This window comes from Delphinapterus leucas, chromosome 16, assembly GCF_059928025.1.
Source record: "Delphinapterus leucas isolate spDelLeu-1000000601 "Yukka" chromosome 16, BTC_Dleu_Yukka2, whole genome shotgun sequence".
Classification (NCBI taxonomy): domain Eukaryota; kingdom Metazoa; phylum Chordata; class Mammalia; order Artiodactyla; family Monodontidae; genus Delphinapterus; species Delphinapterus leucas.
This window is the reverse complement of record NC_143144.1, coordinates 63,358,988-63,384,638: the sequence shown is the minus strand read 5'-3', so window position 1 is coordinate 63,384,638 and position 25,651 is coordinate 63,358,988. Positions and strand designations below refer to the sequence as shown.

Below are 25,651 nucleotides of genomic sequence, written 5' to 3'. Positions count from 1 at the left end.
GACCTATAATAACTAACCCAAAACAATATAGAAAATGGGAATAGGAACATACATATCGATAATTACTTTAAATGTAAATGGACTAAATGCTCCCACCAAAAAACACAGATTGGCTGAATGGATACAAAAACAAGACCCTTATATATGCTGTCTACAAGAGACCCACTTCAGACCTAGAGACACATACAGACTGAAAGTAAGGGGGTGGAAAAAGATATTCCATGCAAATGGAAACCAAAAGAAAGCTGGAGTAGCAATTCTCATATCAGACAAAATAGACTTTAAAATAAGGACTATTAAAAGAGACAAAGAAGGACACTACATAATGATCAAGGGATCGATCCAAGAAGAAGATATAACAATTGTAAATATTTATGCACCCAACATAGGAGCACCTCAATACATAAGGCAAATACTAACAGCCATAAAAGGGGAGATCGACAGTAACACATTCATAGTAGGAGACTTTAACACCCCACTTTCACCCATGGACAGATCATCCAAAATGAAAATAAATAAGGAAACACAAGCTTTAAATGATACATTAAACAAGATGGACTTAATTGATATTTATAGGACACTCCATCCAAAAACAACAAAATACACATTTTTCTCAAGTGCTCATGGAACATTCTCCAGGACAGATCATATCTTCGGTCACAAATCAAGCCTTGGTAAATTTAAGAAAATTGAAATTGTATCAAGTATCTTTTCTGACCACAACGCCATGAGACTAGATATCAATTACAGGAAAAGATCTGTAAAAAATACAAACACATGGAGGCTAAACAATACACTACTTAACAATGAAGCGATCACTGAAGAAATCAAAGAGGAAATAAAAAAATACCTAGAAACAAATGACAATGGAGACACAACGACCCAAAACCTATGGGATGCAGCAAAAACAGTTCTAAGGGGGAAGTTTATAGCAATACAAGCCCACCTTAAGAAGCAGGAAACATCTCGAATAAACAACCTAACCTTGCACCTCAAGCAATTAGAGAAAGAAGAACAAAAAAATCCCAAAGCTAGCAGAAGGAAAGAAATCATAAAAATCAGATCAGAAATAAATGAAAAAGAAATGAAGGAAACGATAGCAAAGGTCAATAAAACTAAAAGCTGGTTCTTTGAGAAGATAAACAAAATAGATAAACCACTAGCCAGACTCATCAAGAAAAAAAGGGAGAAGACTCAAATCAATAGAATTAGAAATGAAAAAGGAGAAGTAACAACTGACACTGCAGAAATAAAAAAAATCATGAGAGATTACTACAAGCAACTCTATGCCAATAAAATGGACAATCTGGAAGAAATGGACAAATGCTTAGAAATGCACAACCTGCCAAGACTGAATCAGGAAGAAATAGAAAATATGAACTGACCAATCACAAGCACCGAAATTGAAACTGTGATTAAAAATCTTCCAACAAACAAAAGCCCAGGACCAGATGGCTTCACAGGTGAATTCTATCAAACGTTTAGAGAAAAGCTAACACCTCTCCTTCTCAAACTCTTCCAAAATATAGCAGAGGGAGGAACACTCCCAAATTCCTTCTACGAGGCCACCATCACCTTGATACCAAAACCAGACAAGGATGTCACAAAGAAAGAAAACTACAGGCCAATATCACTGATGAACATAGATGCAAAAATCCTCAACAAAATACTAGCAAACAGAATCCAACAGCACATTAAAAGGATCATACACGATGATCAAGTGGGGTTTATTCCAGGAATGCAAGGATTCTTCAATATACGCAAATCTATCAATGTGATAAACCATATTAACAAATTGAAGGAGAAAAACCATATGATCATCTCAATAGATGCAGAGAAAGCTTTCGACAAAATTCAACACCCATTTATGATAAAAACCCTCCAGAAAGTAGGCATAGAGGGAACTTTCCTCAACATAATAAAGGCCATATATGACAAGCCCACAGCAAACATCATCCTCAATGGTGAAAAACTGAAAGCATTTCCACTAAGATCAGGAACAAGACAAGTTTTCCCACTCTCACCACTCTTATTCAACATAGTTTTGGAAGTTTTAGCCACAGCAATCAGAGAAGAAAAGGAAATAAAAGGAATCCAAATCGGAAAAGAAGAAATAAAGCTGTCACTCTTTGCAGATGACATGATACTATACATAGAGAATCCTAAAGATGCTACCAGAAAACTACTAGAGCTCATCAATGAATTTGGTAAAGTAGCAGGATACAAAATTAATGCACAGAAATCTCTGGCATTCCTATATACTAATGATGAAAAATCTGAAAGTGAAATCAAGAAAACACTCCCATTTACCATTGCAACAAAAAGCATAAAATATCTAGGAATAAACCTACCTAAGGATACAAAAGACCTGTATGCAGAAAATTATAAGACACTGATGAAAGAAATTAAAGATGATACAAATAGATGGAGAGATATACTATGTTCTTGGATGGGAAGAATCAACATTGTGAAAATGACTCTACTACCCAAAGCAATCTACAGATTCAATGCAATCCCTATCAAACTACCAATGGCATTTTTCACAGAACTAGAACAAAAAATTTCGCAATTTGTATGGAAACACAAAAGACCCCGAATAGCCAAAGCAATCTTGAGAACGAAAAAAGGAGCTGGAGGAATCAGGCTCCCTGAATTCAGACTATACTACAAAGCTACAGTAATCAAGACAGTATGGTACTGGCACAAAAACAGAAATACAGATCAATGGAACAGGATAGAAAGCCCAGAGATAAACCCACGCACATATGGACACCTTATCTTTGATAAAGGTGGCAGGAATGTATAGTGGAGAAAGGACAGCCTCTTCAATGAGTGGTGCTGGGAAAACTGGACAGGTACATGTAGAAGTATGAGATTAGATCACTCCCTAACACCATACACAAAAATAAGCTCAAAATGGATTAAAGACCTAAATGTAAGGCCAGAAACTATCAAACTCTTAGAGGAAAACATAGGCAGAACACTCTATGACATAAATCACAGCAAGATCCTTTCTGACCCACCTCCTAGAGTAATGGAAATAAAAACAAAAATAAACAAATGGGACCTAATGAAACTTAAAAGCTTTTGCACAGCAAAGGAAACCATAATCAAGACCAAAAGACAACCCTCAGAATGGGAGAAAATATTTGCAAATGAAGCAACTGACAAAGGATTAATCTCCAAAATTTACAAGCAGCTCATGCAGCTCAATAACAAAAAAACAAACAACCCAATCCAAAAATGGGCAGAAGACCTAAATAGACATTTCTCCAAAGAAGATATACAGAATGCCAACAAACACATGAAAGAATGCTCAACATCATTAATCATTAGAGAAATGCAAATCAAAACTACAATGAGATATCATCTCACACCAGTCAGAATGGCCATCATCAAAAAATCTAGAAACAATAAATGCTGGAGAGGGTGTGGAGAAAAGGGAACACTTTTGCACTGCTGGTGGGAATGTGAATTGGTTCAGCCACTATGGAGAACAGTATGGAGGTTCCTTAAAAAACTACAAATAGAATTACCATATGACCCAGCAATCCCACTACTGGGCATATACCCTGAGAAAACCAAAATTCAAAAAGAGTCATGTACCAAAATGTTCACTGCAGCTCTATTTACAATAGCCCGGAGATGGAAACAACCTAAGTGCCCATCATCGGATGAATGGATAAAGAAGATGTGGCACATATATATAATGGAATATTACTCAGCCTTAAAAAGAAATGAAATTGAGCTATTTGTAATGAGATGGATAGACCTAGAGTCTGTCATACAGAGTGAAGTAAGTCAGAAAGAAAAAGACAAATACCGTATGCTAACACATATATATGGAATTTAAGGAAAAAAAATGTCATGAAGAACCTAGGGGTAAGACAGGAATAAAGACGCAGACCTACTGGAGAACGGACTTGAGGATATGGGGAGGGGGAAGGGTGAGCTTTGACAGGGCGAGAGAGAGTCATGGACATATACACACTAACAAACGTAGTAAGGTAGATAGCTAGGGGGAAGCAGCCGCAAGGCACAGGGATATTAGCTCGGTGCTTTGTGACAGCCTGGAGGGGTGGGATGGGGAGAGTGGGAGGGAGGGAGACGCAAGAGGGAAGACATATGGGAACATATGTATATGTATAACTGATTCACTTTGTTATAAAGCAGAAACTAACACACCATTGTAAAGCAATTATACCCCAATAAAGATGTTTAAAAAAAAAAAAGAAAAAAAAATAACAATGAAATATCACTATACACCTATTAGAAGGGTTAACATTTTTAAAAACAACTATAACAGATGGGAGTACGTCAAACTAAAAAGTTTTTGGAAAGCAAAGAAACTGTCAACAAAATGAAAAGGCAGCCTACTGAATGGGAGAAGATATTTGCAAATGATATATCTGATGAGGGTTTAATATCCACAATATACAAAGAACTCAAACAACTCAACATCAAAAAAACAAACAGGGCTTCCCTGGTGGTGCAGTGGTTGAGAGTCCGTCTGCTGATGCAGGGGACACGGGTTCATGCCCTGATCCGGGAGGATCCCACATGCCCCGGAGCGGCTGGGCCCATGAGCCATGGCCACTGAGCCTGCACGTCCGGAGCCTGTGCTCCGCAGCGGGAGAGGTCGCAACAGTGAGAGGCCCGCGTACTGCAAAAAAAACCGAAAACAAACAAACAAACAAAACCAACAACCTGATTTAAAAGTGGGCAGAGGACCTGAATATGCACTGCCCCAAAGAAGACATACAAATGGCCAACAGACACATGAAAAGATGTTCAACATCACTAAACATTAGGGGATTGCAAAACAAAATCACGAGATACCACCTCACTTGTCAGAATGCCTATTGTCAAAAAGACAACAAACAAAACGTGTTGGCAAGGATGTGGGGAAAAGGAAACCCTCACACACTGTTGGTGGGACTGTAAATTCATGCAGCCACTATGGAAAACAGTATGGAGGTTTCTTAAAATGTTAAAAATAGAACTGTCATATGATCTAGCTATTCCACTTAGGAGTTTTTACCCAAAGAAACAAAACCACCAACTTAAAAGATATATGCACTCTGATGTCCATTACAGTATTATGTACAATAGCCAAGCTATGTAAGCAACCTAAGTGTCCACTGATAGACGAATGGATAATGAAGATGTGGTACATATACATACATATATACAACAGAATATTTCTCAGCCATTAAAAAATGAAATATTGCCATTTGTAACAACATGGATGGATCTAGAAGGTATTATGCTAAGTGAAATAAGTCAGAGAAAGACAAACACTGCACATTCTCCACTTATATGTAAAATCTGAAAAACAAAACAAAGAAACAAACAAAATGAAAACAGACTCATAGATACAGACAACAAATGAATTAGTTGCCAAAGGGAGGGGGTGAGGGGGTTGGAGGTGGGCAAAATAACTGAAGGGGATTAAGAGGTACAAACCTCCGGTTATATAATAAATAAGTCACAGGGATGTAATATACAGCATAAGGAATATGGTCAATAATAATATAATAACTCTGCATGGGAACAGGTGGTTTCTAAACTTATCACGGTGATCATGTCATAACATATGCAAACCTCAACTCATTAAATCATTATGTAGTATACCTGAAACTAACAGAATATTGTATGTCAACTATATTTCAGTTTAATTAATTAATTAAAAACCAATTATAACAAGTGTGGATGAGGAGGGGAACAACTATAACTCTGATGTGCTGCTGCTGCTGGAAATGTAAAATGGCACAACCACCCTGGAAGACGGTTTGGCATGTTCTCAAAAATCTGAAGCTACATCCACCGTATGAGCCAATTATTGCACTATTAAGTATCTGTCCAAGAGACATAAAAGCACATGTCTATACAAAACCTTGTGCAGGAGTGGTCATAGCAGCTTTATGTGTAATAGCCAAAACCGAGATTAACCCATTAATAGGTGAATGGATAAATCAATTTTGGTATATCCATACAATGGACTACTCCCCAGGAAAAAAAATAATCATAAACTATTGATACACGCAACAACATGGATGGATCTCAAAATATTATGATAAGGGAAAAAAGCTGTGTAAAAACAGAGTACATAATGTTTAGTTCCTTTTATATAAAATTCTAGAGAATGTAAACTAATCTATAGTTACTGTGAACAAATGCCCAACTGTGAATGCTGTGAGGGGATGAAGAAGGGTGAGAGGAAGGAATTACAAAGGAGAACAAGGGGGTGATGGATACACTGACTTTCTCGACCCTAGCTATGAATGCATGGGCGCATTAGCGTCAAAACTTATCAAATCGGTACACTTTAATGTGTGCAGTTACTGAACATCAACTATACCTCAATAAAGTTGTTTATAAACATCTGCAGGCAACTCACAGTGACCTCAGTTTTATTTTAAACAATGTTTATGAGCACTTAATGCCAAGAGAATACCCTAACTCTTCTATACATATATCTTCAAGTGCTATAGAAAACATATTTGAAGCTAGGTCAGACCTTCTCCCTAAAATATGCTCTCATAACAATCTACAGTCTTATTTTGTCAGGTCTGGCATTTTCACCATAAACACCTTTGGGTCAAGCAATTTCACAGTACAACTAATTAGCCGTAATGCAATTTTGCCATAAAAGATAAAATAACTGGTCGACAATTTGGCTTCATTTCAGCATTGACACACTACTCCCATTTTTATATTGTTTAAATCTTAGGTCTCATAATGGTCTATACCGTGATGAGTAGACATGGTGGTCTGAAAATAGTGGATGATAACAATTCTGTTCGAAAATATGGTGGTAAGAAAACTTACTGGACGTATGAGACAAGAGAGTGCGACGCCAGACTGCACGCTATACTAGAAAATGATAACAAAGCAGTTTGCAAATCTTTCAGTAAGCCCAGTCACCCTCCCACCCGTCAAAGCCAAAAGTTTACCAAGCTATGGCAAATATAAAAGAGGCGGCTTGTACTTCACACCAGGCTTTGGGAGCTTTAATTATCCAGTCTTTGTCTGATTTAGATACAACGGCTCATTCGATCATGCCATCTTTACCAAATTTATCACACAACATAAGTTGGAGGCAAAAGAAGAAGAATCAAGCTCCTCCTACGCCCCCAAAAAGAAATGATTACATGATTCCTGATGAGTTTAAGTTTCTTGAAAATGGTAAAAAATTTTTGCTATTTGATAGTACAGAACATGATGTAGATAGAATTTTGGTAGTTGGCACGAACCTGGCTCTGATGATTTGGTGTAATATAAGAATTGGGCATGTAATGGAACATTTATATGAAGTCCAGATATGTTCTACCAGTTATATACATTACCTATAAGAAATAGCATCCTTCCTCTGTTTTCCTTCCAGGGAAATCTGAAGAGATTTACAGCAGATTTTTCTATATCGTGAAGAATCTACATCCAACATTAGATCCTGAATCCTTAATGATCGACTTTGAGAAACAAATTATCATAGGTTTCTCTAAGATATACCCGAATATGATGACAACTATCAATCTACACATATTTTAAATGTATTCATTTTTTTTTGTATTTTCATTTTTCACAATGAAATCTTTTTTTAAATGTTATTACTTTTCATGTCTCATGGTGTCCCTTTTAATGCCCCTCTTTTATTTTCATTATTTTATCTTTTACAGCAAAATTTTCCTCTGGCCAGTTAGTTATGCAGTGAAACTGCTTGCAATGAAACTGCTGTGGCAAAGATTCAATACCTAGAACCCTCTGCAGACTTATCACCATTGCCATCAATTACTCATTTGATCAATGCTTCTCTTTCTATGACCGCAGAGATAGTATCAGTATCCTTCATTCCCGCTTCTCTAGGTCCTGGTACACAGTAAGCGCTCAATAAGTACTTGTTGGATATAGTATTTTGACCTGGTGTCTGGGTGATAAAGAGCAGGTTGTTGATACTTGAAATTAAATACACTAAAAAATAAGAGATGGTTTCTGCTCTTTAAGCTTTTCTTCGTTTTCCCATTTATTTTGTCAATATTCATTTTAGAAAAATTTTTTTCAAGATTCTAAAACATGAATCTCTGTTAAAATTTGTTATAATTTGTCTGGTATCTGTCAGTAAGTTACTCGGGAGAAAAAAGACAAACGTCACAGCATACTTTTCAGTTATTTTTAATGATTAAGTTGTGATACCTGTAATGGTGATTAAATGAATAATATCAGCTTTTTACCTGATTAGTAAAGTGGCATTTTTCAGCATCAAAAAGGGAAAGAGACTGTATAAACCTAAGGGTAGACAGACTCTATCAAGCGTAATGATCTGCTAGTCAGACCTGAAAGCTCCCTTCCGGGGCTGGAGCCTCTGGGCTAGAAGGTTCCAGAGACCATCCATGCCTCAGATAAACACAGGACAGAGTAGATTCCTCAGCCACCTTTCAGAATCTTAATTATGAAACATTCAAGTCCAATATTAGTAAAATAATATTTGAATAGAGAAAAGTTAATCTATCTTTTCTTCCTCACTCATTCCCAGCTACCTATCATAAAGCTTCTGGATTACAATCCCTGGTATCTCTACCAAGCGCTTCAAGTTAAAAAGTCTCCGTTTTAAAGCTAATTCTTTTTTTTTTTTGCGGTACGCGGGCCTCTCACTGTTGTGGCCTCTCCCTTTGCAGAGCACAGGCTCAGCGACCGTGGCTCACGGGCCCAGCCGCTCCGCGGCATGTGGGATCTCCCCGGACCGGGGCACGAACCCATGTCCCCTGCATCGGCAGGCGGACTCTCAACCACTGCGCCACCAGGGAAGCCCAAGAAGTCTCTGTTTTAAAAAGCCTGTTTCAAGAACTTTCTCAGACAGACACTGCTGGCTGCTGCCTCTGGCACTCAAGAGCAGCCAAGGGAGGCATGGGGCAAAATGTCAAAAAAGCAGCCGCAGGGAAAAACAACCACAAAAGAAGGTCGTGTCCCCTCCATGTTACACCCTGGTGGCAATGCCTACTAGGGCCTCCCCTCTCCCGTTCAGTGTGCTTGAGAAACAAACACCTCCTGTGTCAGGAAAGAAATGTGCCATGGGCACAGCTCACGGCCTTAGATATTTTCGCAGGCAATCAGACTATGGGATCAATGGTGTCCTTTTGGCTTTTGCCACGTCGGGATTATCAGGCTCCCCTTCTTCCTGTGACTTCTATGCAGTCACCAAGTCTGCTTCTATTTTCAAATCCCTCTATAATTTTTTCCCCTTTCTTTTCAACTCCAAAATTATTATCTTAATTCAGGTCTTCCTTATCTCTTGCCCAGGGACAATTTAAGATCTTTGGATGTCCTAAACACTGAGATACATTTTGGTCTCTCTACCCCTCATGTACTTAAAAAATATAAAACCATACAATAAAAAGTTTTCCAGTACGCTGATATGAAAATAGCTTTTTTCTAGATTTTTCTTAAAAGTCGAGAAAGCTTTCTCTAGAAAGTCAGATTTGCACTGAGTTGTAAAAGATGAAGAGATAACTAGATAAAGAAGGAGAAAAGGACTCCGGGAGGGAAGTGTCTATGTCAAGGTATTCTGGGCTGAACCAAGAGGATACATTTCCCTGTTGCATGAGTGAACAAAGGGCTTGGGAAAAGGGCTAGAAAGTAAGACAGCATCCAAACTACGATGGTCTGTGTGCTGAGCTGACTTTATCTTCCAAGCTATGGGGAAGCCAATGACTAACTGTAAGAAGATGTATAACGCCTTCAGGTCATTCAAACCTCTTTCTGTGAGACCTACTGACATTTTCAAATGCAAAGAGAGAACAAAAATCAAGCACCAGAAACAAAATCAAACACACCAAATCTAGCTTACACAAGCAAACAGCCATGATTCTCAAAAATAAGTTTCTAGCAGAGATTTCTTTCAAACTGTTCCCCAGTGTTCTCCATCTTTTCTCTTGTGCCCTCCATGATTCCCTAACTTAACCCAGGGTCAAAGCCCTTGAGACCTTCCTGACCAGTCTCAGGGACTCTCATGAGGTTTCCATCCCAGGGATAAGCCTCACCCTCACTTCCTTAACCCCCCACCCAGCTTCATAGCACATCCTTCCTGGAGGCTGGTTCCATTCCACTTGCCTCAGAAGCAGTCATGCTACACAGAGGAGACTCTTACCCTTTCCTTACACAGGGCATTACAGACCCAAAGGGCAGTAAGACTTTCATCACTTAGCAACCTGGACATGCATTTATGTTATGGGCTAAACTGTATCCCCTCCAAATCCATATGTGGAATGCTAATCCCCAGTGCTTCAGAATGTGACTATATATGGAGATAAGGTTTTAAAGAGTTAAGTTAAAATGAGGTTATTAGGGTGGGCCCTAAAGCAATATGCTACATATAAGGAGAGGAAATTAGGACACAGAAACACACAGAGGGAAGACTCTGTGAAGTACAAAGAGAACAGCCATCTAGAAGCCAAGGAGAGAAGCCTCAGAAGAGACCAACCCTGCTGACACCTTGATCTCAGACTTCAAGCTTCCAAAACTGTGAGACCTTACATTTCTGCTGTTTAAGCCACCCAGTCTTACAGCAGACCTAGCAAACTAATACAATATGTGACAAGACGGGGAACAGGTTTGTGTTTATTTCCACCATAATTCCTCTTTGGGGGAACTCTTCTTATTTCACGACTGCATGGATCAATGTAAAGAGGAGTCATAAGTATGACCTAGATGGCCTGTATTTGGATCTGTGGATGCCTGGGCTTCCAAGAAGTAGGTGCAGATAAGTAGAGGATTTTGTCTGCTGTGGGACAGAAGGCCCACTGAAGCCAGGGGAAGGTCAGTGAGTGTGTTAGTTTCCTCTCGCTGCTGTAACAAATTACCACAAACTTAGTGGCTTAAGGCAACAGGAGTTTATTATTTTATAGTTTTGGAAGTCAGAAGTTCAAATGAGTCTCCTGGGGTTAAAATCAAGGTGTCAACAGTGTAACGGGGAAAAGCCAAATCTGACTAGATGTTGGATCTGTTCCTTTTACTTTAATCTTTGCTTCCCATTGCTTTTGTTCACTAAAAGGATACTGTCTCTACATAATGGCCTGCCTTGGGGAACCCTGCCTCTCTGCCTGAATGTTAAACCAAAGTGCCTTTGCTCAGGGAAACATCCGGACCCTGTCCACCTGTGGATGGCTGCAAGAAAGAAAGAAATTAACACATCCCCTCCCTGAGGCTGGCCATTCCAGGGGACATTTGCAAAACTTATGGCCTTTTTACTTTACTTCCTCATCTCCTCCCCCTCTCTGTGCTATAAAAGAAACTGGCATCCAAACCCTGATAAGATGGTTATTTAGAGACATTAGTCTCCCATCTTCTCGGCCTGCCGGCTTTCCGAATAAAGTTGTCTTCCTTGCCTCAACACCTCATCTCTGATTTATTGGCCTGTCGTGCGGCGAGCAAAGCGAGCTTGGACTGGGTAACGACAGGGCTTTCTTCCTTCTGGAGGCTTTGGAGGACAACCCATTTCCTTGCCTCTTCCAGCTTCTAGAGGCTTCCTGCATTCCTTGCCCCGTGGCCCCATCTGCAAAGAACATCATGCCAACATCTGCTTCTATTGTCACGTCTCCTTTTTAAACTCTTCTGCCTCCCTCTTATAAGAGCCCTTGTGATTACACTGGGCACACCTGGTAATTCAGGACACCCTTCGCATCTCAAGATCCTTACCTTCAGCACATCTGCCAAGCCCCTCTTGCCCTTTAGGGAAGGGTATTCACAGGTCTGAGGATTCAGAGGTGGACATCTTTGGGGGAGGGAGCATTTATTCAGATTATAACAGTGAGGAAAACTAGAGGGTGGCACAGTCCAGGAGGAACTTAGGAACACAGAAATGTCAAAGGAGGTGAAAATTTATATACTGTGGCCCCCGTCCTTGACCTCAGAAATCTTCCGCTACCACCACCAGTCATAAAATGCTTGTCATAGTTGGTTAGAGTTCCCCTAGGCGCAGACACTGAGACAAGAACTAAGTAGTTTATTTGGGAGATAGTATAGCAGTAGAGAAATTACAGCCAATGGAGAGCAGTTAATATACAGTATGTTATAAAGCCAGCTAACTCTCTCGGCAACTACAGTTTAATCCCATTGGGAAATTCTGGAAAAAAAAGTGTAAAACTCTTGGGAATTGTTCCACATGAGAAGCGAGGAAACCATGGTGTCGCTACACCAAATTTTGTTGGTCATTGGCTTGAGGGCTGCTCCCACATGTTAATTCCCTGGTACTTCTATAGAAATGGGTAAAGTAGCCTCTAGAGCAGGGGTCCCAAATGGCCCCCGACCCCCCCACCCCGGGTCGCACGGCACGTGGTGAGCGGCAGGCGATCGATCGAGTGAAGCTTCATGGGCTGCTCCCCATTGCTCCCCGTCGCTCACATTATGGCCTGAACCATCCTCCCCATCCCACCCCACCCCCCGTGGAAAAACTGTCTTCCATGAAAGCTGTCCCTGGTTCCAAAAAGGTTGGGGACCCCCTGCCCTAGAAGCTTTGGAGAAAGCCCGCCCGCAAAGAAATGCAAATCTTGCAATCAGATGTCAATGGGAGCATTTGTATTACAATGGGAATGCCAAATGGATATGGGCAGGACATCCTCCGTGTCTGCTAAAATTAGATTTCTCATGGAAATCAGTGACATGGCTGAGTTTTGCATCCTCATTGATGTGGGGCTGAAACAGTCCATAAATATGAGGTAACAGCTGACATCTGGACTGCACAGAGAATAAGCACCAACAGAAAGCGACTTCTGTGCTTGTCTTACACTTTATGCCTATAAACCGGTCACTACTGCAACCCATTCTACAGTCTCTTCCACTGAAAAACCAGCCCCGAACTCCTTGTTTTCCGGCCCCCCATTCAGGACTTCCGTAGCATCCCGTTTCCAGTATTTCCCTGGTCCAAAGTTAGTTTCCCCCTCCTCTCCCACTCCCACCACATTCGGCTTAGACAGAACAGCAATCTGCGGTGCTGCACATCTCTACTGCTCTTTTGAGTAGACAAAAATAAGACTGGATAGAGTTTCCCTCCACCTACTACTTCCTCCCTTGATTAAAAAAAGAAAATTAAAAAAGAAATTACAAAAATAAAATCCCCAACTGTTATTTTCTCCTTTCATTTCACTCCAAGTCCTCAGGCCTTCCCCTTCATTCTCAGCCATAAATCAGGCATTTCTGGAGTTTCCATGTCCAAATGCACAAGGACAATACGCATGTGGGTCCTTTTAAGTAAGAAATCAATGCTCTATAATTTAATTTTCTCCTCTCACATTAAACCTGCCATTCTCCACATAATTGGAGTGATAAATGCAGAGTCAGACTTCATCTTCCTGACTTTCATACCTATCGGTACTCCAAATGCAAACAATTGTGACATTCGACTTTATAAAAATTACCAAGCACACCAATTTCCCTTAATTAAACCATTTAAAAGTTGCTTTTGTTACATTTAATAAATGATATATTACACTGCAGTGAAACATGCAGCGATACAAATACTTCACAATGCTTCCAATTAAGACTCACTTCACTTACGCCAATTGACAACACAAGTGTTCCACACTTCATTCAGTTTGTGCATTTTAAATGAACTGGTTAGTGAGAAGGGTGCTTCTTTGCTAATGAGTTTTGTAATCAAGGCATCTATTTTAATTTCAAATTGGCTAGATTGGGGGAAATTGCTAGACTAAATGGCTGGTACTAATTAGGATTATAAAAGTATTCATCATGCCACGGAATTAACATGGGGGTCTGATTTTCCTGCATTTGCACACTGCTTGAGTTTTGGGGGAAAAAAATCTTGACAAATTGTCTTCTCTTTAGCAAATTGAACAAACACTATATCTGTTTTAGCCCTTCTTTTCATTTAAAGCATAATACATATTCACGGTTTGTAAATGAAGTTAAATGGTTTCAACTTCTATCTTCATTACCATGTTAAAAGATGTCTCCATAAACCTCCTTAAAAAACCCAGATTATAGCATTACCTATTTGAATGGCAAAGACTTGTTTAATCTACATGTTAACCCAAACACTGGAACAAATGGATGGGAAAAGTGTGCAAAACTGGATGAAACCCGAAAAAAACAACAACTGCTTTGTTGTTTATTTTCTTCCGTAGGCAGAATTACCTAGTCCTATGACCTATCATCAGGAAACAATGTGATGGCTTTCCTACTCAAGGTTCCAACTCGGCAAGTGCCATCGGCTGAGGGACTTGCTAGAAGAAACTAGATTCATCTGAAGGTCTGGCCTCTGTCCAGCTGATTTTGTCGTCTCACGAGTACCGTGTTCTCTGGGGTTAAGGTTCAATGTAAAGTGGCCTCTATGGAATTCTGCCCTGAGGCGGTGGAAAGTCTGTCCATCTACTAACCAGAGCGAGGTGTGGTGGTCATAGTGGGGGGGTCTCAGCCAGGCTTAGAGGAGCAGGCCAGGCCCCTCACTTTCTGGGTGACCTTGACCAGGTGGATATTGCCTTCAAGAATCATATGCTCACCTGTAACTTGGAAATAATAACACCCACTTTGCCGATTCCGATGCAGATTCAACGTAACCATGTATATGAAAGCACCCATCAGTGCCCATAGACAGGAGATACTTAATGACATGTATCTCCATTTCTGAGAAGCGCCTATATGTTCAACACCGAGTAACGAAACATGGGGAGTGTAAGAGTCACTAGGCGCAAACTCCAATTCATTGCGTATGTCTGCACCTCTTGGCCCCAGAGTATTTGTTTCCATTACAGCTGTCAAATCAAATAACCAAACGCTAATTCAATTTTAGGATATAGCCACAAATTTCATCTGAAAAATCACCAGAATAAAGGGCTTCCTTAACATCCATCTCTAGTGGGTTCTTCTAAATAATAAAACCTCTATCTATCACTGAGTTGTAAATAGTAACGATTGAGGTTATATCCAACAAGAATACTTTCTGTTAGGAGAAAAAAATAGTTCCTAGAGTTTCACAGTTCACAAGGGACCACAGTGAAAAGCAAAGCTAAAGAAAAGAGAAACGTCAGACTTGTTATATTCCTAGTTAGGGAAATTTTCCTCTACACCACATTGCCTCTTGAAAATGTAGTTTAATAGTGACTTGAGATGATTTTACCTAAATTGGCCTTATTCACACCTAAAACCTTTTTTAAGATCACTGCCTTATAACTGAACATAAGCTATGTTCAATAAGCTGTTCAAGGTAGATTACTTTTCAGAATTCTTTAATCATAAAATTAATCTGTAATGAAATAGTACAAAATTTAAAAAACAAATGTTATTAAGAAAACAAACATAATTCCATCATCTTAAGATAACTCAGGTAATGTTTGGGAATATTTCCTACCATTTAAAAATTTTTCTCCTTCCTTCCCTCTTTGCTTCCCTCCTTCCTTCATCGTATTTTATTTGTTACATACTTGTATTCAAAGAGCACTCGCTTATTTAATATGAATCATGTATGAATTTATATATACATATAATATATGCAATATGAGATATACATGTACTAAATAGATATTAATATGTATCCATGTTGCTACATGGTCATCATGACCACCATTTTAATGGCTGAATAATATTCTGGCCAATGTATATATCCTGATTTAAAGTCCCTTGGGGCTCCCCTGGTGGCACAGTGGTTGAGAGTCCGCCTGACGATGTGGGGGACACGGGTTCGTGCCCCGGTCCGGGAAGATCCCACATGCCGTGGAGCGGCTGGGCCCGTGAGCCACGGCCACTGGGCCTGAGCGTCCGGAGCCTGTGCTCCACAATGGGAGAGGCCACAACAGTGAGAGGCTCACGTACCGCAAAAAATAAATAAATAAGTAAAGTCCCTTAATATTGGGCATTTAGTAAATTTCTGTCCAGATTTTCCCATTATGAGTGACTTTGATAAACATTATTATGCTTAAATCTTTTTGGTATTATGCTGTTGGTGCAGTCTCAGAAGTGAAGTAACTGAATCATTGGATCAAATTTGTGAATATGTGTATGTCTTCTGATACATGTGGCCAAGAGGTTCACCAGGAAGGAAAACCCATTTGCAGACCATCAATACAGTTTCGTAATAACGAGTTTCCCCATAACTTTGCCAACATTGGGTATTTTTCTTATGGCACAGAAAGGAACACATATTTAAAAATACAACCTATTAAATTAATTTTAAATGAGCATCTTTTGAAAGCTTCCTTATGAATTCTCTGGATTAGTTAGACTTACTGAACATTAATGAATTCTTGCCTTTGGCTTAGACTAATTCTCTTATGTTAATATTTTTAGAAGTCTCCTTCTCTGTCATTTACCTCACTTGATATCTTCCAACCTTTCTTCCAAAGAATTCACCTTGTGTCTATTTCTTCACCAGTTTAGCCAGCATGAAATCATCCGCATGAAATTAAAAATGACCCAACTGATAGCAGTCCCACTGCGGGTGGAAGGTAGTGACTGAAAAAGTACACAAGGGGGATTCTGGGATTCGGGTCATGCTGTGTATCTTGATCGGGGTGCTGGTTCCATAGGTGTATTCAGTTTATGAAAATTCACTGAGCTCATGATATGTGCACTTTTCTGTATGTATAGAACACTTTGACTTAAAATGTTTAAAGACTGACCTGACTTTAAAAGGCCAGGTGCTATCACACCAGGGGGAGTGGTCAAGGTGGAGGCAAAGAATGGAGGGAGGATAGAAGGTGTGGCGAGGTCAGGTCGACTGGGTCGTAAGTCCAGAGAGGCTTGCAAAGGAAGCAATAAGCAGAAGAACTCCTAGTTCCAACTGGAAAACTGGAAACCTAGGGTCAGAATTAGGCAAAGGGATCAGAGTTAGGGACCCTGGGCAGCAGTGTGAGCACTAACGACCAGTGCATGGGTAAAGACAAGGTCACTCCATGTAGGAAGGGGTGGAGGAACACAGAGAAAATGGTTGCGTTCAACCAGAGGAGGCTGCATTGCGTGACCCCTTGCCCACCTGTAGCTGTAGTCACCTCTTTCACCAAAGTATTGCCACGCCTGAATTTCTACCCTGAGAGCATAACCGCTTTGGGAAAAGTGTTGTTGGGAAGAGGTACCTGCGTACCCTTCTTAATACATATATACGCTGCATCTTCCATTAATTATTTTAGCAAATGTTCTTTTCCCTGACAGAACTGTGGCAGGTTACCAAAAGGAACACATAGGAGGTAGCGGCAGAGAACTGAAGTCTGGGACACGATATAGAAAAAGCAGGCTTAGAAGGACAAAGGCCACCAGATCCATATTTTGCTGAAGGCTGTTCCTTTGAGCTAGCTTTCTCGCAAGCAATGTTGCAAAGCCTGGAGATTCTTACTGCACCACCACCACTGACTGCGAGCTAATGTTGTACATTAAACCAGTTTGGTCATTCAGAACTCAGCTCAAATAGGTTAATTCTAACATCTGAATAACACAGTGGCTGTGCCACCTTTTTGATACAAAATAGGGCCATTCTTGCTTGGCCCACTGTTTTTGTTTTCACCTTCAGGAAAGTGGCCTCATGGAAACTGGTGTTTCTATGGTGATGGAGATAACACATTTCTATTGTATTGATGAGACATCTGTAAGATCAGCGTGGGCTCCCCCTAGGTGAGTAGGCCTATGGATTTTTCTTTCTCTTAAATTATGCACATATGATTTTACAGGCACAGAAGAGGACCTAATGAAAATGCAATGTTTTTCTTAAAAAAGAAAAAAGGCACCCTTCAGTTCTAGTCTTATTCCATGGAAAATAAGCTTCAAAACCATGAGCATCCCTAGTCAATCCCCATCAGCTTTGTCCCCACCAGGTGGGGAGTCACGAAACCTGCTCCTGTCAGTGGCTGCTGAGGAACGTTACCATCACCTGCTAATCCTGGAGGCTCTGAGTGCAATTACATTTCTAATCTGAGGGTTTACATGAGAATATAAATGAAAGGAACAGCTTCATTTGTATCCAGCATTCTACAAGTACAAGGTTAAACTTCCCTTTGAATTTTCAGGCCCTCCACACACCAGATACACCCTAATTCACCAGTGTCCTGCTCGTGTGTGGTAGCACCAGGTAGGGTCCAATCAGGAAAACCTACCTGGAACCACTGCCATCTCCTCTGCTGCAGACCCTATTTTGCCAGTGATCCGACTAAAATTGCATCAGCTTCCTAACCAGCTTGTCACTCTGTTAGCTACTATTGAACTTCGCAGGTAGCCAGACATAAAACAAAACCAAAAACAACAACCAGAAAAGCCCCATAGTTGCATACCCACCTCCCTCCCTACTACCATAACAGCAACCCTTCATTATGTGTGCTAGTTTTTCAGAAAGTGGTTTTTACATTGAAATTATGGGCAATTCTAGACCAGTCTAGCCCAGAAGCATATGAAAAATAATAAGTCTGAAATCTCATTGAGATCCTCATCTCTGATGACTAAAGCAGCTAGATTTGTTAAAGTTTCATTTTGTCAGGAAGATAAATGATAACAGAGAGCTCTGCGATCCCACCTCTCAGGCAGAAAAACAGCTATTTTCAACTCTCCATCTCTGTGGAAGGCCCCCTGTCCAGGATGTATGCATCTGTAAATACATGAGCATGTGCCCATTTTTTTAAAAAAAACTATACTGAGTCTTTTGTCAAAATGAGGGATGTTTAAACACCCAGCTTTCTATAGCTATGAGAACAGCACCTATCTCTTAAGAGGACTGCAATGTCTTCAAAACCTATCTCAAAATCTTTCAAAAGTTCTCAGTTTCAATAAGATTATTGAACCATCCAGCTAATCCAAAACGTCTCAATGTTAGCTGTTTCGGTCACCAGCAAGGAAGTAGCCTGATGGGAGCAAGAGAGAATCCTGCTTCTTAAATAATGGGTAAATATACAGTTCTCCTAAGATGTTCTAGAGCTTTGGTTCAGAGAGGAGAGGAGAGGAGTAACTTTTATTATGTCCAACTGGTCAATCATAACCTATTATTTCTGCTATTTTTTTTAATCTCAAAGATTTTTTTATAAAACATCTCCAAGCTTCTTGTACCCAAGAAAGAATCTCTTGTTTTTACTAAGAACTGAGTCAGTGAATATTAAAATGCAAGATGGCAGGAGAATCTGTAAGGCAGAGGGGAGCTGCCATAGTCCTGTGGCAGGACTCACAGGATGGCCAGAATAGAAGGACTTGGTCAAAGGCCCAAGTCACACTGAGCAGGACACAGAAAGGACTTGGCTAGATCGAGACACAGCAGAATTGGAGAGGCACGATCCTTCAACAGGGTCAAGTGCAAGGTGCATTTGCCCCCACCTCCATACCCCTTCATAGCTTTGGAAGTTGGAAGGCTTGGATCACTTGCACCCCCCACCAGGCCCTGACCAGTACAAGCGAGCCATGTTTCCCAGGTGATTCACAACCTGCCATACAGCATCTCAAGGAACACAACGTCATGTGCAGCTTTCAACTTCTAGACACAATTTTGTTCTATCCAGAAGGTATTTCCTTAATTCTCCAGCAGTACCCTTACCGAGTAAGAACTCCTAGCAAGTCTCCTGCAGCTTTGGGGTAGCAATTTGGAAAGTAGAGCAATTGGATATTGTCCTTTTAAAATATCATTCAATTAGGTCTTTTGTAATACGTACAACTAAAGAGATAACCTTACCAATTCTAAAGAAATGGCTAGTGCATTTCATCAAAGGCACAATAATGGAAACATTGATTCACTCCTGGCCACAAACATCTCCCTTTGATGCTGCAGTTACCTTAATACTAGCACTTTTCATTTTCTCTAGAAGAAACCAGCACCTCAATACATGCACATCAGAGAAGGCAGCAGTCTGAAGTAAGACTGGTATATCAATCTCAACCACCCTTGCATCTTCACCTGCTGCTCCGTGGCATCCCTCTCTTTGACTCTAAACCAGTAAATTACCCTGAAATAAAGAAAAACTCTGCTGTAAACTGGATGCCTGGATGATGTTTTATGGCATCTCTACAAATGTTGCCAGGGGCATCATCGACCTCCTCACACCATTTATTTAAAAGAGTGGCAGGGCGCTGGTTAGAAACTTTATGGACCTGAAGAACACTCAGCCACTTCACACAAAAGATGCCGACAAGAAAGAGAAATTAAGGAAGAATACATCCGGAAATGTGCAGTGTGATTAGAAAAATCCAGCAGCTCCCACTGCCACATTTCCAAATATCTTTACCAAGTGAAAAAGCAACCACCGAGTAGGGAAGTATCTTGAATGCATTATATCCACAAGGGTACATCACAAGCAATGCCGTAGATGTTCTCAGTGCTGTGGAGTTGGAGAAAAGGAAGAGTCCTTCTATAGACACACAGGCATATTGCATTTGGTTTATTAACCTCTTGGCATGAGACGTCTGTTGCCTCTAACCTAGATTGTCTCTGCATAAGTAAAAACATGGGTTAAGGGTTCTGAGTTTCATCTAAATAAATTACCATGCCATTTAACATCCAAATGACTTTTTTTTCAATGCATCTTCAAAATTCCTAGCTATACTAAGCATCTAAACTCACAGACTATCTGACATTTGGCTAAGTCTTTCATACAATATCCACCTGATGTCATGAAAGAAATGTATTTGCAATGGCTTCTGCTCTGCAAATGTCATGTGGGTGTCCTTAGGGAATTGCATTTAGCACCTGGCGCCTACCATGAGGCTCTATTAATGAGAGATATAAAGGTTATGTTGAAATTATTGTTTAAAGGTGCTGACATCTCATACACACACGCACACACACACGCACATGCACACACACTCATTTACAAATTATATATTCAAATATATACTGAAGAGCAACTGTTTCAGGACTTAAGAGAGAACAGAAAGAAGAAGCTATTTCAACCAAGGTTATTCTGTAGATATCTCTACGCAATATAGTGTTCATAATTATCCATTTCCTTTCACTGATTGAAACATTGTTACACAATAGTTTGGCATCAAACACTGTATAAGGTTCTGGAGAAAGCAGGAAATACAAAGAAGAATTAAGTCTCTTAGGTATAAGTTGATCAGCTATAAAGGGCTCATTACCATAGCACCAATGCATTCATCCACTAATTCATTTGCCTAACAAATACTGATGATCAGTAAGTAGCAGGCACTGTCCTAGGGTCTGGCGCTACAACTCTGAGTGAAACCAGACACCGTCCTGCCTTCCTAGAGCTTGCAATCTAGTGAGAAATGCCAATGATGCCAAATTCACATCAGTCAATGGAAAATCTCAACCGTGACAGGTACCCTTGAAGGGAAGGGTGCATAGCCTTACGAGAAAGAACACCAAGGGGGATTTAACTTTATCAGGGAGCTTAGGGAAGACGTCCTGCAGAAGTGATGCTACATCTGAGATCTGACAGTGAGGAGGTGTACTTTAGGGAAGAAGATCCCAGGCCCAGGAAAGGGAGCAAGGGGGACAGCTGGGGCGGGGAGGGGACTGAAAGATGGCCATTGAAAGGGAAGTGCTAACAGTGAGTCAGGAGAGAGAAGGAGGGACCAGACCAAGTAGGTGCTAATAGAGCCTACTACGGAGGACTTTGGTCTTTTTTTCTGCGAGTAATGAGAAAATGCTGAAGGAGTTTAAGCAAAGGCATGAAAAGATCTTCATTTGGGAAATATATTGTTCAGGTGATAGTATGAACACATACTACAGGAAATATTAAGGATACCTCCTAGGTTTGCAACTAAATGAGTACAATTAGGGAATACTGGAAGAGAACCAACTATGCTGGGGGAAGGTCAAGAGTTCATCTTTAGAATATGTTGAATTGAGAAGCTTTTGAGATATACAGGAGACAAGGTCAAGTACACAGCCGGATGTATGGATCTGAAGCTCAAAGGGAAGGACTCATTGGGCTACTCTATCTTGGATGTACTTTTAGAAAATAATGAAATGGGGCTTCCCTGGTGGCGCAGTGGTTGAGAGTCCGCCTGCCGATGCAGGGGACACGGGTTCGTGCCCCGGTCCGGGAAGATCCCACATGCCGCGGAGCGGCTGGGCCCGTGAGCCATGGCCTCTGGGCCTGCGCGTCCGGGGCCTGTGCTCCGCAACGGGAGAGGCCACAACAGTGAGAGGCCCGCGTACCGCAAAAAAAATAAAATAAAAAAAATAATGAAATGGACATGTTTGAGGCTTCCCTCCCTCTGCTAAACTGAGAACAATAGTTATATTCCAATTCAAAGCAGCAGGTGTGATGGGATATTCCTAGACTTGGAGTCTGACAACAGCATCCAAGCCCTGGCTCCTCCAGCTAGTAGCTGTGTTTGAACAAGCAGCTTAGCTTTTCCGCACCTTTGTTTACCATAGTTCCATAAAATTATTATGCATATACATTTCCTACTTACAGCACAAGGTTGTTTTAAAGGTCAAATGAGTAAAATCATAGAGAAAACTACCTCAAGCCTGTGAAATGACAAATAACATTGTCAGTAAATGAAATATATCCGCCTGCATATTTTGTTATGAAAGCCTAGACAGGAAAGTCAGTCAGCTGCAGACACAGCCAGCGTGGCTGGAAGGATACAGTATCACCGAATCCCCTCCAACATTGGGATTGACTAAGCAAGTGCTTCTCACCGGGTGGTACCTGAGTGACAGGACATGAATGAAAGCGGTATTTGTTCACCTTTTGATCCAGACTGTAGGCCAGCACCCAGTCCTCTTGCTTGGGGTGAAAGAGCAGACTCTGGATATAGAAGGTGAGCCGGTATTTCTGATAGGTGGCCCCTTCATCTGAGCTGATCAATATGCTGCTCTCCATCTCAGGATCACTAAGAAGCATGATCTAAAGGGGAGAGGAGAAAATATAGACAGAGTTAGTAGGAGAGAATAAATACAAGAAAGTAAAGCATAAATATAAAGTCATCTGTATTTGTACATCACAGCACAGAAAGGGGCATCTGGGCCTCTAGATGAAATATTGATATTTTTCTAACCCAATTTAGTTCCTCATTGCTGAATTGAGCTAAAATACTGTTCAAGGTTAGGTCTGCATACAAACGAGGATTCATTTTTTTGAGGTCCTTCTTTTCTTTTATTTTTATTTATTTATGTTTTCTGCGGTACGCAGGCCTCTCACTGCTGTGGCCTCTCCCGTTGCGGAGCACAGGCTCCGGACGCGCAGGCCCAGAGGCCATGGCTCACGGGCCCAGCCGCTCCGCGGCATGTGGGATCTTCCCGGACCGGGGCACGAACCCGTGTCCCCTGCATCGGCAGGCGGACTCTCAACCACTGCGCCACCAGGGAAGCCCGAGGTCCTTCTTTTAAATACCTTCATTTTTGATTTTTGTACTTGTACTTTTAAGTACTGGAAGTTTATTCCCGTGGTCCTCTGTCCCCTGACCTTAGGAGCATCACACCTCTGCTTCCTCATCTTCCCTCAGTCAATTCTCCATGTCACTCTTCATCACGCTACTGCTCTTACTGCTCTTTAGTCATGAAAGAGATCCCACTGTTTTGTTCTTTCTAAACTGTTTTAGTGATGTAATTGATTTAAGTGGTTTCATGACCCTTTTGCTCTAGATGTTTTCCAAAGCACATATCCCCAAAGGCCTTTGGGACAAATACTGATGCTCAGGAAAGTTTGTCCTCCCCAAGCCAAATGGACAGAGCGGTGTAGTGAAAAGGCTTTGGCACCTGAAAGAGCACATTCAAGTATCAACACTTCTGTGTCATACTGTCACCTTGCAAAGCTACTTCACCTCTGGAGGCCTTGGTTTCCTCAACAAGAACTGGATCTGACAATCCAAGAACTGGCGTCGAATGCTTGGCATAGTACATATTTTTGACAAGTGATAGCTATGGTTACTATCGACCTCTCAGGATTTAAAAGCCCCTCCAGTCAGTGCAATTTGACTTCTACTCACAGGACCTCAGTGGCATTGGTCTCACTAAAGGTGTGAGTGATTTTCTAGTATTTAAATCCAATAAACACTGAGATACTCAGACCTAGCTGTCCCTTAGTTAAACACTTAGCAGTCTTTGTTACCACTGACAATTCCGTCCCTCTGGAAGCATTTTCTTCCAGGGGCTTCTGTAACACCGTACTTCTCTGGTTCTCCTTTCTACCTCTTTTGAATACTCAACTTTCTCTGATTACCCTTATAATATGGCTATTCCTCAACCCTCAGTTTTGACTTCCTTCTCTTTTCGCTCAACACACTGTTCCTCGGTGACCACTTCCACCCTCACTTTTATTTATTTTTCTCATTACCACCTTTCTGGAGACAACTCGTAAATTAAATGTCAATCTGAGGTCTCCTCTGACTTTCAGACTTGAAAACTCAGCTGCCTGGTGCCTTCTTCTATTTGGATGTCTCACAACACCTCACACTCAGCATGCCCCAGGATGTACCTCATCCAAGCCCTCTTCCCCCCCAGGGCTTCCTGGTTCAGCGAGTGTTTCCACCAACCACCCATCCCATGAGAAGCCGAATGCGCAACACCACCGCTAACTCTGTTTTTCCATTCACCTCCTATAATTAATTAGTCTCTAAGCTCTGCGTATGTTACCTACTCATTAACTCTAAAATCAGATCCATTCTCTCCCTGCCCATCGTGATTGCCTTAGTCCAAAATGTGACCATCTCTGTATTGGATTCCTGTAAGACACCCCTAGTCATTCTCACAGCTTCAACCAGTATCCCCTCCAATTCGCTTTGCACACTGTGGTCAGAATAATCTAAAACCATTCAGTGGCTTATCTTTGATCTTCCTATATTCTAAAATTCTTAAAATAGCCTAGTATGATCTGCCCCTTGTGTATGTGTTTGGTTCCATCAGCAACAAAGCCCTTTTGACCTTTATCACCCAGCTCCACCCAACTTCTTTGAATTTCCAATGTTTGCCCAGTGACTGAATGAGTTTATTTCCTCTTATAATTTGTCCTGTCTTGGGCTGTACTGCCACCAGTTATTAGGGCTACTGCTACACACAGTCTGCACCATGGGGTCCAAAGTACCGAGTAAAGTAAAAAAAAATTTCCATACCTTATAAAACTATTGAATACTAGGATTTTAAAAATTTACCCATAGTATATATTAGTATTATGAGGTAAGCTTTAAACAAATTCAATGCCTTTAACTGCTAAGATTCATAGTGATTTTCCTCTTTTATTCCTTTATAGCTTCCAAGACAAGTCTACTTTCTTTTTCTCAAATACTTGCTTTGGCTTCATTGAAATAAGTTATTACTAGTTATCAGCAAGTTTCTGAGAAATGGATGCAGTATGGTTTTTTTCTTTTTTTCCATTCATGTGTGAATAATCTAGGGGAAAAGCTCTTAGATGGGTTATTCATAGACAATAACTTTCTCCTCCCTTGGCACTGCGAAGGGTAGGGACTACTGGTAAAAGCACCCCTGCTGCCCTTGAAAAAATCTAAGAGGATGCACCCATGCTCCTTGCAGAGTCTGCAAGGACAAATATACAGGGAAAGAATGAAGCTATCATAACCACCTTCTCTTGCTTCCTGGCACATACCGATGAGCTACATAACAGGCAATGAAATCATTTCTCCCCTGGTGCAGAGAAATTAAACTGCTTATTTTATGCAGGTATAAAGAAGCTTCATGCCTATGATTTTAATTAGAAGGTAAGACCAACATCATAAATGAACTTTATTTTATATACCATGAGTTACAATA

General features: G+C 40.8%; 1 protein-coding gene across 1 annotated transcript in view; it reads right to left on the bottom strand.

Moving 5' to 3' along the window:
* Window positions 1-25,651, bottom strand: part of SORCS3 (sortilin related VPS10 domain containing receptor 3) — a 587,799-nt gene that overhangs the window by 259,330 nt on the left and 302,818 nt on the right. The window contains exon 4 of the mRNA XM_022568819.3: window positions 22,635-22,793. Coding sequence (XP_022424527.1) covers window positions 22,635-22,793 — 159 coding nt within the window. The remainder of the gene's footprint in view (window positions 1-22,634; window positions 22,794-25,651) is intronic.